The sequence below is a fragment of the Nanorana parkeri genome, unplaced genomic scaffold (assembly GCF_000935625.1).
Source record: "Nanorana parkeri isolate BGI_ZX_2015 unplaced genomic scaffold, ASM93562v1 scaffold683, whole genome shotgun sequence".
Taxonomy (NCBI): domain Eukaryota; kingdom Metazoa; phylum Chordata; class Amphibia; order Anura; family Dicroglossidae; genus Nanorana; species Nanorana parkeri.
The window spans coordinates 813,417-829,476 of NW_017306951.1; the positions used below are offsets into that span (position 1 = coordinate 813,417).

The window sequence follows — 16,060 nt, forward strand, 5'->3', positions numbered from 1 at the left end:
TTACCTTCTAGCACCCTCCCATGATGCTACCTCTGACCAGTTATCCTACAGTACAGGACAAACAATAGCACATCTGCTTGGGAACACAACTTCTAAGATTTTCCAGATCTTTAATTTACTTTTACAGGTGTTGAACTGAACTGGCTAATCTGCTCTTAAGATTTGAAGTTATAGACACCATCACAATAAATTAGAAATCATACCGCCTGTTAGACATGTGCACAGCATTTAAAGAAAAAAAAAAAGGGAAAAACCTTTCCATTTGTTTTGTTTGCTGAAATGAATAATTATACTTTTTCGGGTTCGGAGTGCACCTTAAAAAAACAGAACGCACTGCAGCCATATTGGCTACCAGCCCGTTTTGTGCATGTGCACCGCCATCTTGGAGGTAAGCACATGACGTCACCCGATGCTGGTGTCGGGTGACGTCATAGGAACGTATGCGCGCTGCCATCTTGGACACAAGATGTGGGTGCCTATACAAAACTAGTTAATATATGTCCGAATATAGTTTTATGTATATTCGGGCATATAATAATTCCTTATTTTGGATTCGGACTAACTGCCAAATTAATGGAATTTCTTGATTCAGCAAGCCCGTCTGAATCCAGATGCACTGGTCTACTGCCTTTTGCAAAGGTTTATAAAGAAATTATGAGTTTTAGAAAAACAGAAATCGTCCATTTCTTTTCCAAGCAGAGACTGTATATTGATCCTACCGCTACTACGGTAGAAAATTTGATTTTCTCTCTAGTTCATTGAGGGATACAGGATTCAGATTCAGGCATTTGGGCTATACTTCTGCCTACCAGACACTGTATTTACATCTGGTGGATGGTGGTGATATTTCTTCTCTCTTCTTCTCCTCCCATATGCAAAGCAGGTCACAGAAAGTGGTGGTGAGACATAGTTACCTGTTCTGGCCTGCTGATCCTCCTCTCTCATCCATTCCATGCACCAGGACATAAATGGATGCGAGAGGTTGATCGGCGTGGATCTGCGCAGATGGATACTTAACTTCCCTGTGCCACTCTGCATATGGGGTGGAGGGGCACTTTGGATGGATGGTTAGCATGATGGGGATGCGATTGACCCATCACCTGCCTGCAAACCGACGGGTAGATTGCCAACCCCGCCCTTCTAGGAGGATGGACATCTTTTCTCTGCTGAGAAAGGTTGAACTGTTTTTACCACCCCTTTTGTCCTTTTTTCTTAATTGTTTTAACAGTGTATGCCCTTCATGGGAACTTCTCTTTGGAGCTGCATTAGGCACCTTTATCAAGGATGTCATTGGGGGTATAAGTAATTATCTGCCACATCATTAGAAGCCTAGAATTCAGAAAGGGAAGACTCATCCCCCATCTGAGACCTGGAAGAGATCAATTTTGTTACTCCTAAGCCTTAAAGTGACATTAAACCCTCAGATTTTTTAACATAAAACAATACTGTAATGTGTGCCTTACTGTAATCCATGATTGTTTCCCTTCTCTTTGCTGCTCTTTCTTTTAAATCTGTATCTGTTCTCATGCTGGGCAGAACTTCTGTTTTGCAGCAGACTGCCTCTGAAATGGATACATGGTGTCTGTGTGTAGGTTTGCAACCTGTGCCAGCACTACAGGAAGAAGCACTCAGCTGCAAAGGGAAGTTCTCCCCCAGCATGAGAAGACATGAGGATTTAAAAGGAAGAGCAGCAAAGAGAAGGGAAACTACCATGGATTACAGTAAGGCACACATTACAGTATTGGTTTATGTTAAAAAATCTGAGGGTTTAATGTCACTTTAACCTCAAAAGCCAGGAACCTATTTCAACCACAAACCTGGGGCATCCAAACCTGATTACAAATCCTCTTCAGCATGAGAGCTCATTCACTTTCCAAAGTGGGGGGAAAACGGTTATTATTTGCAGAAATCTGGACAGACAACATCTCAGATGCCTTTGTATAGGAAGTGGTTTCCAGGGACTACAAGCTAGAGTTCCATTCTCTGCTCCCTCATTCGTTCATGTCTTTCAACCTGCCTGTGTCTACACACAGATTAGCAGCGCCGCATCCTGCTTTGGACAGGTAGTTAGGTTACACAGCAGCGGGCTTCCCCACTGCATGTGTAACCTAACTATTGAGGCAAGAGCTGCCACAGCCTCTACTCTTTGTTAGAGGCATTAGCTCTGTAAATGGCTTGGACCAATGGCACAGCGCCATTGGTCCAAGCTGTCCAATAAAAAAAAAAAAAACTACTGAGGCCATCGATCTCGATGTCTTAGCAGGGACGAGCAAGTGAGAGACAGGGAGGCTCCTCCCTGTCTCCTCCCTTCCTCCTCCACAGTAGCTTAGGGACTGGGCTGGGGGCATGGCTTCGGCCGGCTGGGGAGGGGCTTAAGCAGGCAGGGGGCAAGACAGGAGGTGCTGGGGGTGCGGCAGGGGAATGCCTCTCCCGGAACCAACGGTACCGCACCTCACTGTCCAAACCAATACAACTGTTATAGTGCAAGCACCCAAGCACCAAGTTACTTTTATAATTTTCTATCCACACTAAACCCTGCTCACTATTAAATGTATCCACTCCAGAATAGATTTGTTAAAAAGAAAAACAAATGATAGATTTGATTTCTAGTCCACCTTGTACTTGCCTTATATAATTAATGTTTATTCATTGTCCTTTCAGACTTCATTTCATACCTTGATAAAACAAACAATTAAGCAGCAACTTATAATACACTTTAAGGCTGGGTTCACACCTAGGCGTATTGAATATGCGCGTCTGTCGCGCGGTTTTTTAACCGCGATTCACGGTAAAAAAAGTCACGCGACCGTCGCGCGATTCCGAAGGCTACTTGGCTGTATCCCAATGTAAAACGCCCTACAAAACGGCCCAAAGAAGTACATGTACTTGTTTGAGCGTAGGCCGTTTTGTAGGGCGTTTCAGAAGGGCGGAAATACGGAAAGGTGTGAACCAGACCCATAAAAAACAATGGGATTTTCATGTTTGTACGTTTTGTTGAGCGTTCATAGAGCGTTGAACGCGCGACAAAACGTAAAGGTGTGAACGGGGCCTAAGTTAAAAAAAAATACAGTATATGACACACATTTCTTCTTTTAAAGAAGATATATCAATTTGTTATTGAATGTAATATGTTTTATTTTTGTTTCCTCATTACGCATATGGCAACACAACATTAGAGAGGTAAGAAACAATATATACTCTTTGAACTATTCTGCCCTATGTTAGTGGAACTGCACAAATATATGATGCTATTAATTAGAAATGTACTTTGTGTTATGCTGGTCATATACTTAGTGGCCAGATTAATATGACCACCCCATCAGTACTTCGTTGGGCCACGAGATGACTTCGTTGGGCCATGAGATGACTCCACGAGATGTTGAAAGGTGATGCGAGGAATCTGACACTGCACTGTTGTCCTTCTGTTGTATTGTGCCAGTCTTGCCACTCTCCGTTCTGCCCTAACATTGACTAGTGGCTGACGGCCACAATTCGCACGTTCAGACCCAGATTTTCGGCTGACAGTCTAGTCTTTAAACACTTTAACAACAGCTGCTCTTGAACATTTCACGGATTCTGCTGTTTTGCTGATACTCGCTCTATGGCTCCGAGTGCCAACAATCATGCCACGTTCAAAGGCTGTTAAATCGCGTTGTTTACCCATATCTTCAGAAAAGAAATCACTTCTACTGATGTGGTAAACAACCTGCTTCCCTATTTATAATGGTCTGGCCCTCTAGCAACTTCAGCATGAAATTATAGCTAATTATAGCTAATTTGCCTACAAACGTCAGGTGGTCATAATAATCTGGCCACTCAGTGTATATCCCAATAAATAAGGATTAATCATAGATTTGATGGCATTTTCCTCCCCTGAGATGATGTGCATGGTCACTAGTCCTAGTCACATATGCCGGAGTCACATGCAGATCAGAATTTCTGATTTCACTGGCTGCATATTTACTCCATTTTATAGACTCAGACAGTACCAAATGTAAGTGATCAGTCTAAAAACTAGGAAAACCTCATTTTTACAGGGAGCTTAGCAATTGCATATTACAGGCAAAATAAGTTCCCTCTAAAAATGGAGATAAGGTTAAAGGTTGTTCTTTGAACATAGCATTTCTTTAAAATGCACTTTCCTTTTGCCCGGTATTTCCTTATCTAGAAATTCATTAAAGTGCAATCTAGTTTACATAAATGAATGGTGATTTATTAACGTGTTGGTTTTTGTCTCAGAGGAAATCAAAGATTACGGCTTCACGCAAACTCTTGCTAAAGGTAAGCAATACTGTCAGTAAAACATAAAAAACAACACAAAAAAGAAATATAAATTGGTTAGGCACAGAGGCAACACGTGGTTGCATGAGTTGTGTGGTGTTGTAGGCAAGTAACTGCTATCATCATCATAATTGTATGCAAAATAATTACTTAAAGAGAAGTAAAGCCTTTTGTCCCCTCGTAGGTTAAAGGAGTACATTTACTAATGCACTCCTGTGACCTAAAGTCACAGCTATTTGCTGACAGTGCAGAGACGCGCTGCAGCCGGGAAAGATCCCAACAATATTGTCAGAATCTCCACCCCGCTGCCTTGACTGCTGGCTCTGCCTCTCTAGAGCCAGAGTCAGCTGTGCATCCTCCCCATCTGTCCCTTCAATGAACGTTGGAGGAACAAAGTGGGGATGATGGTATCCCTGTTGGGGGGTAGTGACTGAAGGAAAGGACTAGACGCAGGGCTGGATTAAGGGCAATTGATTGGGTTACCATTTCATGAAAGAGGTGTTTGAGGCTTCGGTTGGTCAAAGGAAGAGCGGTGGAGAAGGGGGGCGCCTGACTGATGACTTTAAAAATGTTTTTAGTCCTCAGCGCCCAGGGCTGTTAGCTTTAGGCACACATCGGCAGCATCTGCATCATATGGTGCAGGATTACCTAGGGGCAAGAGCAGATATGGAGAGCTTTCCAGCAGACGATCCACTGGCTTACTGGGTCTTGAGAATGGATCACTGGCCAGAAATTAGCCAATATGCCATGGAGCTACTGGGCTGCCCTGCATCCAGCGTGCTTTCCGAAAGGACGTTCAGTGCTGCTGGAGGTTTTGTGACAGATAAAAGAGTGTGTCTGTCCACAGACTCCGTTTCACGGCTGACATTTATTAAAATGAATCAGTCCTGTATCAGCAGCAGCTATTAATCCCTTGATGCTGATGTAACCGATTAAATTTGTTGGGGATCTGGGATCTCTGGAAGACTGTCTAACTTTGTGGGCGATTATTCTATCTTTAAGTAATATTTTTCATTTAGTGCACCACCAACACCCAATTTTTCTGCACCTGCATGTGACAGGTGCATATCATTAACATTTTTTACAATTCTTTAAATTTTTTTACAGCAAGGCCCTGCACTCACCTGCGCTCACCAAGAGTAGCTGTGAGGGGTTACAATGTTCAGACACCACCAACACCCAAGGCCCAATTTTTTTTGCACCTGTGTGACAGGTGCATATAATTTGAATTTTTTACAGCAGGGCCCATTCCTGCGCTCATTAAGAGTAAATGTAATGGGTTACAGAGTGGAGGCACCAACGCCAAAGGCCCATTTTTTTTCCAAACCTGTGTGACAGGTATATATAATTTGAATTTTTAGAGCAGGGTCCAATCCTGCACTCATCAAGAATAACTCTGGAAGGGTCATGGTGTGAGGCCACCGCCAACATTAAAGGCCCATTTTTAAAACACCTGTTGTTACTTTCCTCCAACGCCTGCAAAAGAGGTACCAGAATTTAAAATGTGGCCTCTTCATACAGGCTGCCTCCCCAAGCAGTAGTTTACAAGATTAAGGGAAAATCAATTACCGGCAATTTAAATGTCATTTTTTTCTTTATAAATGTAATTTTTGCTGCAGCTGGTTCTATATATTGTACAGATGCGCCACTGCACAGGCAGTTTAAGGGGACCTCCCAGGTACGATAGTTAAAGGAATTTTTTTTATTGTTTCCCTTTAAGTGATGTTAAAATCACTGCTCCTTTAAAAACTGTATTTTTTAAAAGTGTTTTTTTCATTGATACTTGTCCCCAGGGCAGTACCCGAATCCCAATACCCTTTTTATGGCCAATAACTTGCATATAATCCTTCAAAAAGGGGACAATTTATTCTCAAAAGTTATGGTCCCATAGACTTTCGTTGAGTTCAAACCTTTTCCATGTTCTAAAGCTGGAACTCGAACCGAACTGAGGTGTGCTTGGCCCATCACTAATTTCATCTTTTTTGCTCTACCTGCACAGAGTTTGATGCTGGCAAAGGCAAAAGAAGCATGGGACCAAGAGCATTTAAACAAGCAAGAGGAAAAGCAGAGTTATCTTAATGAAAGGGTCCCCCATGCTAACACACACGGATTAGCACTGGCTGCCTTACAGGTATTTGTTATTTTGGAATTTGTACTAAATATGATGTCTGAGGTCAAAAACAGTCTTAATTTTCAATAGAGTATCAAAGTCTGGATTCTTCACCAATACCATTTTTGCAGGAGCTGTGTCGGGAACTCCATGAGAAGGTCGGCATTGTTGATGAGGAAAGATATGACATTGAAGCAAAAGTTACTCATAATAAAAGAGAAGTAAGTTTCTGTTACTGCTATTGGATAGTGAGGTTATTGCCCTAAATACGAACATTGCCACTTATTCTGACTCCGATTGTTGTGCTAGTGACTTATCCCTTGCTGAGACCTCTATGCCTGGCCTGTATAACCAGATTCAATCACTGAGGACAATCATTGTCAATACCGTTTCATCCACAAGGGTTGCTTTATTCTGAACATCAGGTTACAGCAGGATAACAGCAGGTAAATGATTGCGGTATTATGCGGTCAAAAGATGATGCTTTCGTAGCGTACTGTGTAGAATACACGTGTTCCTGTTACATGTGGCCTGTTAGCTGTGGCCATGACACAGGAAGTACTGACCAACAAGAAGGGTGGAGCATATACACACATTAAATGTGTCGTAGATATTAGAGAAGGAACATGAAAAACAAGTGCATTACCACTAAGGGTCACTAGATGGCAGCATGTGAACTAAATATAAAACGTCCATAGGAAAATGATTAAGGAAACAAACAATCTATATAAATTCTTATCTACTAACAATGCTAATAACTAGGTATGCACCGATATATCGGCCGAAAATTGCACTTTTGGCATAATGCCGAAAGAGCCATGTTTCGGCCGATACATCAGCGCATCCCTGGTTTCTTTCCTCCCCGCTGGGCGCTGCTCTGTGTTCCAGCGGGGAGAAAAGAAAGTGGCAGCCGGCCGAGCGCTGCAGGACGAGAGCGCTGTGAGCGGCTGTCGTCTCTCCTCCCACACCGCTCAGCCGCCTATCACAGTCTGGCAGAGCGGTGTGTGGGCGGAGACAGCCAGCGCTGTCACAGGAGGCTGAGCTCACCTCCCTGCTCCGCTCGATCAGCCTCCTGTGACAGTGTGTCAGAGAGGAGAGCGAGCACACACACTCAGCGATCGCTGAGTGTTTGTAGATAATTCAGGACATGGTATGTTAACTATATCCTCAATTATGAATGAATGGGAGTGATCTACGTCACCTCATGTTCATTCATAAAATAAACTATTCTATGCCCCATTGGGGCGGCACACCACTTGAGGGGTCTAAAACAAAGAAAACAAATCATTTAAAGTTTATTACAGGCATCCATATAGCACCAACAATGTATGCAGCACTTTACATAATGTACATTCATATCACGGAGCTTGCACATCTAACTCATACTACACAGGAACCAATTAACTCAGTATGTCTTTGGAGTGAGGGAGGAAACCAGAGTACCTAAAAAAGGGAAATCTACGCAAGCACAGGGAGCAAACTCAATGCAGATAGTGTCCTAGCTGGGATTCAAACCAATGATCCCAGTGCGGCAAGGCCAAAGTACTTACCACTAAGCCACTGTGCTGCCCAGTTAAATGCAAATTATCTGTAAGAACTACAAAACAGTTTAAAGTTTTAACTCCCTTTTACTAGGACAGCATAAAGTGGTGTATTAAACTAAGCAATGTTGTTTGTTTGAATATACTGTAGAGTAGACCTAGTATAAAAATTTTAAAACAGAGATAACATGATTTTATGATAATACAAAAAGAAAGTAAAAACTGATCATATATTTGAAATGTTTACCATTATAGATTCAAGACCTACGAATGAAGGTTCTGGATCTGCGTGGCAAGTTTAAGAGACCACCACTTCGTAGAGTCCGGGTGTCAGCTGATGCCATGCTCCGTGCTCTCCTGGGCTCAAAACATAAAGTCTCCATGGATTTGCGTGCCAACCTGAAATCTGTGAAGAAAGAGGATACTGAAAAGGTACTCAATTGCTTTTTGGCTTTACAAATTCCATTGCCTAGATCTCCTAGGAATTTTATTAGACATGTAAGCGAAAAAAAAAATTTGCTTTGGTTGGTTTGTTTGTTATTTCGTTTTTTTGGGATGAATTAAACAATAATTACAAACGATCATTCCCTGCAGAAAAGTTACAATAAATGTTTACTTTTTTTCTTAACTTTTGACATTCCACAAAAACAAAATAAACAGTGTACGCCTGCGGTGCCCCGATTCATGCCAGACCCTTTAGGGTACCCTTCTGGTAGGAATTTTAGGGGGGAAACCAAGCTGACCACCTAAGAGCCCCACTAGCCACCTGAGAGCCCGCCCGCACTGGCCACCTGAGAGCCCCCACTGGCCACCTGAGCGGAAAACAAGCAATGATTCTGCATTATGGCACGTTGTATAATTATTTCAAAACTGAATCCTGAAACCAATCCCCAACACCCCCCATCCCTGGTGCCAAAAAGGTTGGGGACTGCTGCTGTATGTATACAGGACTACAAAACCCAGCAATACATACAGCAATGCCAAATACCATCAGCTATAAAGTACAGCAATACATTAAAACAGAACAGCAATTTAAATTAGATTATTTAAAAATTTACAAAATGCAACACATGGCATTGGGTGCTTTTCTTATTTTATGTATAGCCTGGGCACTCTTTTCTAACTCTCCAGACAGACTCCATCTAGCTCCTTACCTGTTGGGCGCAGGGGTGGATTAATAGCATCATGGGCCACGTTCTGAGGATTTTGGTGGGCCTTTTTTTTTCTAATTTAAGATATTTTTATTAAAGGTTTATAAACATACAATATATCCAATGTCATGAACAATAAGGCGATATAGAGAGCATCAAATAAACTGGCTATGGACATATATTGAAAGCCAATCAAAAGGCACAAATGTACATAAAACAAGAGTACCAGTGATCAATTATAAAGAAAGGGGAGATAAAATGAAAACTCATAATACGGGAATACTATAGACCAAAAAGAGAGAGTAGGAATAAGAAATTATGAGAAAGTAAAGAGGGGAAAAGAGAGGAGAGAATACAATAGACTCACGCCATCCAAGGGCTCAACTCAAAACCTATGGGATCCGAAGATCACCAGCAATTAAAGCTTAACCATACTAGTGTCAAAGAAATGTGTCTGCAGAAGTGGCTACCACGGTTGCCAAATGCACTCAACATTGAATATTTTGTCTGCTAGGTGGGCAGAGATTATTTAATTTATAATTTCATTAAATAGGGCTTCCTGTGGATTCATCTGTAGAGTGGTACCCATGAGGTTAGACAGAAAATCATATACTTGTGACCAAAATGTGCGAACTACAGAGCATTGCCACCAAACATGAAAAAAAGGAAAGCAGCATCATCGGGAAACCCTCGCGACCGTGCAGCTTCCATAAGAAGGCAGGCTCTATGAATGTTATTGCCTGCCTGTCAACGAGGCATGAAGCCAACCTGGTCCCTATGTATTAATGAGTTTATGCCAGTATTAAGCCTATTAGCAATTTAACGTCAACTTTAGGAAAGGAAATAGGCCTAAAATGTGTGCAATTTGTGTCGTCAGTACCAAGTTTGGGCAGCATGCAGATCATGGCAGATAGGGACTCCAAATGCAGTTGAGCACCAGTTCTAAGGGAATCAAGTATGTTCAATAAAAGAGAGGCCAAGAGATCTGCATATTTTTTATAACAAAGGGGAGTGAAACCAACTGGACCTGTTCTCTTATTCATGTTGAGGGTCTTAATAGCTCGTAAAAGTTCAGGCAAGGTTATGGGTTCTTCCAAAAATTCCCAAAAAGATTGAGACATGGACAGTTATGATGGGGAAGATAGCATGGTAGAAAGGTCCAGGAAATGGAAGGGCGGGGGTGTAGTAACGGAGGAAGAGTATAAAGAGGACAGGTGCTGTTCAAAAATGGAAACAATCTTTGAGGGATCATTAGTTAAAAGGTACCCATCTGAGAACGCAGGCGCAGAGGTTTGTGGAAAAGATCAAAAGGGTCTCAGGCGGCGAGCTAGGAGTGAGTCCTGCTTATTACCTTTTAGATAGAAACTATGCTTGCGATAATTTAAACTTTATCAACAGAGCTAGACAGTAATAGAATTAATTTTCGTGACTGACCGTGTCCAAGTGCTGTTGAGTTAACACCGTAGGCATTGAGTGGAATGCAGTAGTGGCTCTCTGGAACTCAATCTCCTGGTCACGAAAGCGTTGCGTACGATCGCGTTTAAGAGATGAGGCAATTTAAATACAATAACCCCTTATCACAGCCATGTGTGTCTCCCTTAGAGTCAGAGGGGTGACATCAGGAGCTGAATTAAGAGACATATACGTAGATATGGCATCATGAATGGCAATACGAAAGGATTTGTTGTAAAGTAAGAGGTCATTTAATTGCCATGTTCTATCCGATTTAGTAGCCCATAAAGAAGAGAAGGTTACTGTCACCCCACAATGATCAGTCTACGAGTATATCAGCACCTGTGATTCAGGGCCGGAATTAGAAGTTAAAGATGATGTCTCTGTCCTGGGAACATTGTGGTCTGTGTCTCTGAGAAATTCAGCTTCTCTATTTGTCCTAGTGATTATTATTAACAAGATAGAAATTGAACAACACTGAACGGTTGGTTAGGTAGAATTCTTCCCAACAGAATACAGACAGCAAAGAAAAAACTGACAGTGGTTTTAAGACTTTCCTACTTTAAAAGAGAACTATGGTTTCACCTTTTTTTTGCCATAGTTCTCTTTAGGGTCACAGGAGGACATTTACTGTGTCCTCCTGTGACCCAAAACTCAGCATATAGTGGGCTATTGCCTGCTATATGCTGACAGCGGCTGGGAAAAATCCTGATGATATTGTCGGGATCCACCCCACACCTAATTGACAGCTGGGCCTGCCCCCTCCCCCGTCCGTTCCCCCAGTCAGCGCTGGAGGAACAGAGAGGAGAGGGGAATCTCAGTCACTGCTGTCTGCAGGGAGAAGATCGGGAACTGAGAGATCGGTATGTAGTCGCTCAGTTCTCAATCATTAGAGCCCACGTGTGACAGCTGCAGTGTCACACATCGGTTCTAATTATGGGGATGAGTGTATTTCGCTCTCCCCATAATTCTCATTTAAAAGATGTGGGCTATACACACATTCTGTGCTGCACATTTGGTAATTTAAATACAAATCCATATAAGTTATTCTTCAAAAATAAGTTAGATACAAAAAAAAAGCTTAACACCAATTTTTCAAAAAATGAAAATTCCACAAAGAAAACCCTTTTAATGACAGGGTCTTCTCTGGTTGGATCTTCTCTTCTCTCCTGTCTTTCTTCTCTCTATTTAAACCCAAAAGGAAAAAGTAGATATTGCAGATTAACATTCCTTCGATATGGTAGCGACATTCATTTTCTTTGTTTAGGCTTTTTTTTCTTTATTCTCACCTGGTAATCCCTTAAATAATCAAATCCCTGTCCTTTTTTCACTGTAAATGTTGAGACAGCCATGATTCTCACAGACTGGACTTCAAGCATAGAAAACAAAAGGGAACAGAGCGCCACCTCCGTGTGTAAAATCGTTTATTAAATTAAATAAAACAAGGGATATCTGTACTCACAAGCAAACGTTTTCATCACGCTTTAACAACAAACAAGAGGCCACACTGTCTGTTAACCCAACACGGTATCGCCCCGACTATGTACCACAGTTGCTTCCGGTCACATCACTATCCACCGGCTGCAGCCAGCCAAGATTGACACGTTTCAGGGGCAAGCACCCTTTATCAGAATCATGATGACCGGAGGCAACCGTGGTACATAGTCGGGGCGATACGATGTTGGGTTAACAGACAGTGTGACCTCTTGTTTGTTGTTAAAAGCGTGATGAAAACGTTTGCTTGTGAGTACATATATCTCTTGTTTTATTTATTTTAATTAACGATTTTACACACGGAGGTGGCGCTCTGTTCCCTTTTGTTTTCTATGTTCGTGGTGGAAGCCCCAGAGCCTTGGGTGAGCAGCCCCTCAAGTCTGTGTGAAAAACTGTGATAAACTGTTGAACATTTTGATTATGCAACAGCAAGTGGATCGTTAAGCTGGCAGCCATTAGCGCCAAGAGTTAAAGAAAACTGTTGGTTTGGACTTCAAGCATGCCTGGCTAATATTTCTGGCAATATGAACAGGTATTCTGTACTTGCTGAAAATGTTCTTGGCCTAAGCACTGGTAAACGGCAATATACAATATGTTTTTAAAATTATTTTTGTGGTTCACATACCCCTTTCAAGACGATAGGAGGGGGGGGGCATTAGTTGTCTACTGTTCTTGCTCCAATGTAATTACCGGTATTTAAGAAAAAGCTGTCCATGAACAAAGTCTTTGGTTTTCTTTCTTGTAAGCCATACAATGCTTAATAATTCCTCACTGGATTGAAGGTGAGAGCTGCATTTAATGAGTGTAAACAACTACTGTATGTTCTCATCTCTGCAGGAGCGTCCTGTAGAAGTCAGTGACTGGCGTAAGAATGTAGAGGCCATGTCAGGCATGGAGGGCAGAAAGAAAATGTTTGATGCAGCAAAATCCCCAACAGCACAATAAGAGGTATACATTGCAAATGTTTGTAACATTATCTGCTTGTAGTGGTATATTAAATAGGAATATTTCAAAAACAAATGCATGCATTCAGCGAAGGTTGAACGAATACACTCTGGTATTCTAAATTTATGTATACACTTTTCCTATTTATATGTCTTAGCGAATTTACATGTGCTTTACACAAACTTTATCTTTAGAGATGCATATCTATAATTAATTAGCTTATGGTCTAAAAATTATCACAAATATTATCACAACATGCATGCATACTCAATATAGGGCTAAAAGTAATGGGAATCATTCAATATCTGAAGTGATGACGTTTTGGAAGCGGTAGTGTTAATATTCTAGATGAAAAACATTTGAGGAACAAAATAAGTACAGCACACATATGCAAAAAACAAGTCCTAGCAACACAGGGTTGCAGAACATGCGACCCATTCATTTCTGTCCATGCAAACCTGGCATAAGGGCCCATTCACTCTATACATTTTGTTAATGTATGTGCACAAGTGCAATGCGGTACCATTCATTAAAGGAGAATTATGGGGAGAGTTAAATACACTCATCCCAATAGTTAGAGCCGACGGGTGACACTGCAGCTGTCACACATCGGCTCTTTTGTTCACAAACTGATCGATCACATACCGCTGATCGCTCAGTTCACAATCTTCTCCCTGCAGAGAGCAGTGACTGTCAGTCACCAATCCCCGCAGGGATTTCCCCCTCCCCTCTCTGTTCCACCAGCGCTGACTGGAGGGACAGATTGGGGAGGAGGCGGGCACAGCTGGTTTAGCTTCTAGAGTGGCAGAGCCAGCTGTCAACCAATTAGAGATATGGATCCTGACAATATTGTCGAGATCTGTCATGGCTTCAGTGCCCCTCTGCGCTGTCAGCATGTAGTGAGCAATAGCCTGCTATATGCTGAGTTTTCGGTCACATGAGGACATTAGTAAAGGTCCTGCTGTGACCCTAAAGAGAAATACGGCCAAAAAAAGGTTTAGCCATAGTTCTTTTTTAAGGCACGTTGTGTTAAAGCAGCCCATTTTGAAAATCACACTGAAATTTGGACAGGACTTTAATGTACCACAACACATGCCATGTGAGTAGTGGTGCTCTGTCTGCAGTGAGGGTGCTTTGTCTGAAACACATTGCATAATGGTACACATGAGTTACATTGCATTGTGGTAAGAAGTGGAAAAAACACACATTTTACCATGTGTTGATGCTATGCATAAAATGTAGTTTAACATTTTACACAGATTATTTTTCTCTGGGTGTGCTGCGATGTAATATACTAATTATAGCACATTTAAAAAAAAAAAAAAGGTATGGTACAACTCTCTGGACATACTGTATCTGTGAGTGCAATTGAGGCACCCCTATATTTATTAATTTGATCACTATTGAAGTAACATCTACAGGTATATAAGGAAAAGAACCAGGTGCTTCAACCCACAGCAACCAAAACAGAAATCATTTTCAATCCTCAAAGATAACTTAACTTAAACCTATTTGGTTCCTATGTGTATCTGCACGTTTCACATCGTTATTCATTTTGCAATTTATTGTAAAACTGTACCCAATTTTCAAAATAAGGCTGCGATCATGCCTATATCCATATTTCAAAAACAGACCTCTATAGTGGTAAAACCCATTTGAAATCACAGAGAGTAAAAAAAAAAAAAAATGGTTACTTATTAGGAAAGCCATTTAACCAAAACATTGCTTTTGCTCATATCCTATATACTGTCCAACTATCAAAAATTTTACAGAAAAACAGAAAAAGAATAAAGTCATAAAACACCTATGGGTACCTCAAAGAGGACCTGTGAGGATGGAAATATGCAACCTGCCATTGCCGATTGTTTTGAATGGTTTACTCTCAGGCAAGTCACTGAGCTGCAAACTAAAAAAGCCTAGTTTGTTTTCTTAAGCAAACAGGCCCATAGTGGAAATGTAAAAATGGCTCTGGTCCATAAGGGGGATTCAGGTCTCCTGTAAGCTCCCAATACTGTATCACTGGGAGAGGGAGTGGCAGCAATAGAAGCCAATAAAGTTCTGCACAGTTATATCCAGCTAACACAGACAGGACCTTCATCATCCTATCACCAGGCTGGGATGCTTCCTTGGCCAGCCTATACTTCTAAACTGCAGTGTAGTTAGAAAAAAAAGGTTTCCTGCCAGTCCAGAAACTGAGTCTGCTTTCTGGCAGGGGTGTCTGGATCTCAAGACTGAATAGAAATCCTTTTGCAGATATAACAGGGCAAATATTTATTTAAATGGTGTATTTGGCTTCTGGAAAACTGTTTTAAAGAGTTACTTTGGTCAAACAGAAAATATTGTTAGAAAGTGAGGCGTGCCAGTCTTTTTATGTCCTACTTTATTATAGTTCTAGATGATGCAGTACAATAAAGGGTAGAAAACTAGAATGGAATATATGTCCCATCAAAAACTATGACATCAACAAACTGATTGCCATGTCTGATCTCTTCTGTATTTTTTCAGGATCAGCTGAAAATCTACTTGAACTCTCGTCACTTTGCTGCTGTACTTGCAATGATATTTTCCAGATTTTGTCCTGCAGCTGAAGTTGCTGTGCCAGTTTCACATCGCTTTGATCTAGAAAACACCTCAATAAATTTATATTGGTGTCTGTCACATTGTCTAATATGTTGCATTTATAAAACTAAGCAAATAATATATTTTAATAATGAGGCGTTCTGAATATTTCTGGTCTCATTGGTAGTATGCCCATGTACTTCGATGTATATCTACAAGAAAAAAATCTATAAGAATGTGTTTGTTTTAATTAGATTTTAATACAAAGCCCTAGGGCACTGTGTGTTTTTAAAGCCTACTATGCATACATTAAATAGTTTTTGTAAAGTTTTTGTATAGCAAAAACATCAGGTAAAAATATGAAACATCAGCAAGCATATACAGTACTGAACAGGACCAGGGGATTAAAAATTCTATTATGCATAACCTACTCTTAATCCGTTGAGAGTCACTATTGATCGTGGAGATACAGGAGTGAAACTTAAAAACATTCCCTCCATGGGCCCAGTGTTCCCCCCACATGGAGC

General features: G+C 41.3%; 1 protein-coding gene across 1 annotated transcript in view; it reads left to right on the forward strand.

Moving 5' to 3' along the window:
* The window catches only part of TNNI1 (troponin I1, slow skeletal type), a 25,697-nt gene extending 10,070 nt beyond the window's left edge, over window positions 1-15,627 (forward strand). Inside the window, exons 3-9 of the mRNA XM_018563647.1 lie at window positions 3,177-3,180; window positions 4,240-4,281; window positions 6,281-6,412; window positions 6,523-6,612; window positions 8,188-8,364; window positions 12,867-12,977; window positions 15,480-15,627. Coding sequence (XP_018419149.1) covers window positions 3,177-3,180; window positions 4,240-4,281; window positions 6,281-6,412; window positions 6,523-6,612; window positions 8,188-8,364; window positions 12,867-12,974 — 553 coding nt within the window. The 3' untranslated portion in view covers window positions 12,975-12,977; window positions 15,480-15,627. The remainder of the gene's footprint in view (window positions 1-3,176; window positions 3,181-4,239; window positions 4,282-6,280; window positions 6,413-6,522; window positions 6,613-8,187; window positions 8,365-12,866; window positions 12,978-15,479) is intronic.
* Window positions 15,628-16,060: the final 433 nt, after the last annotated feature.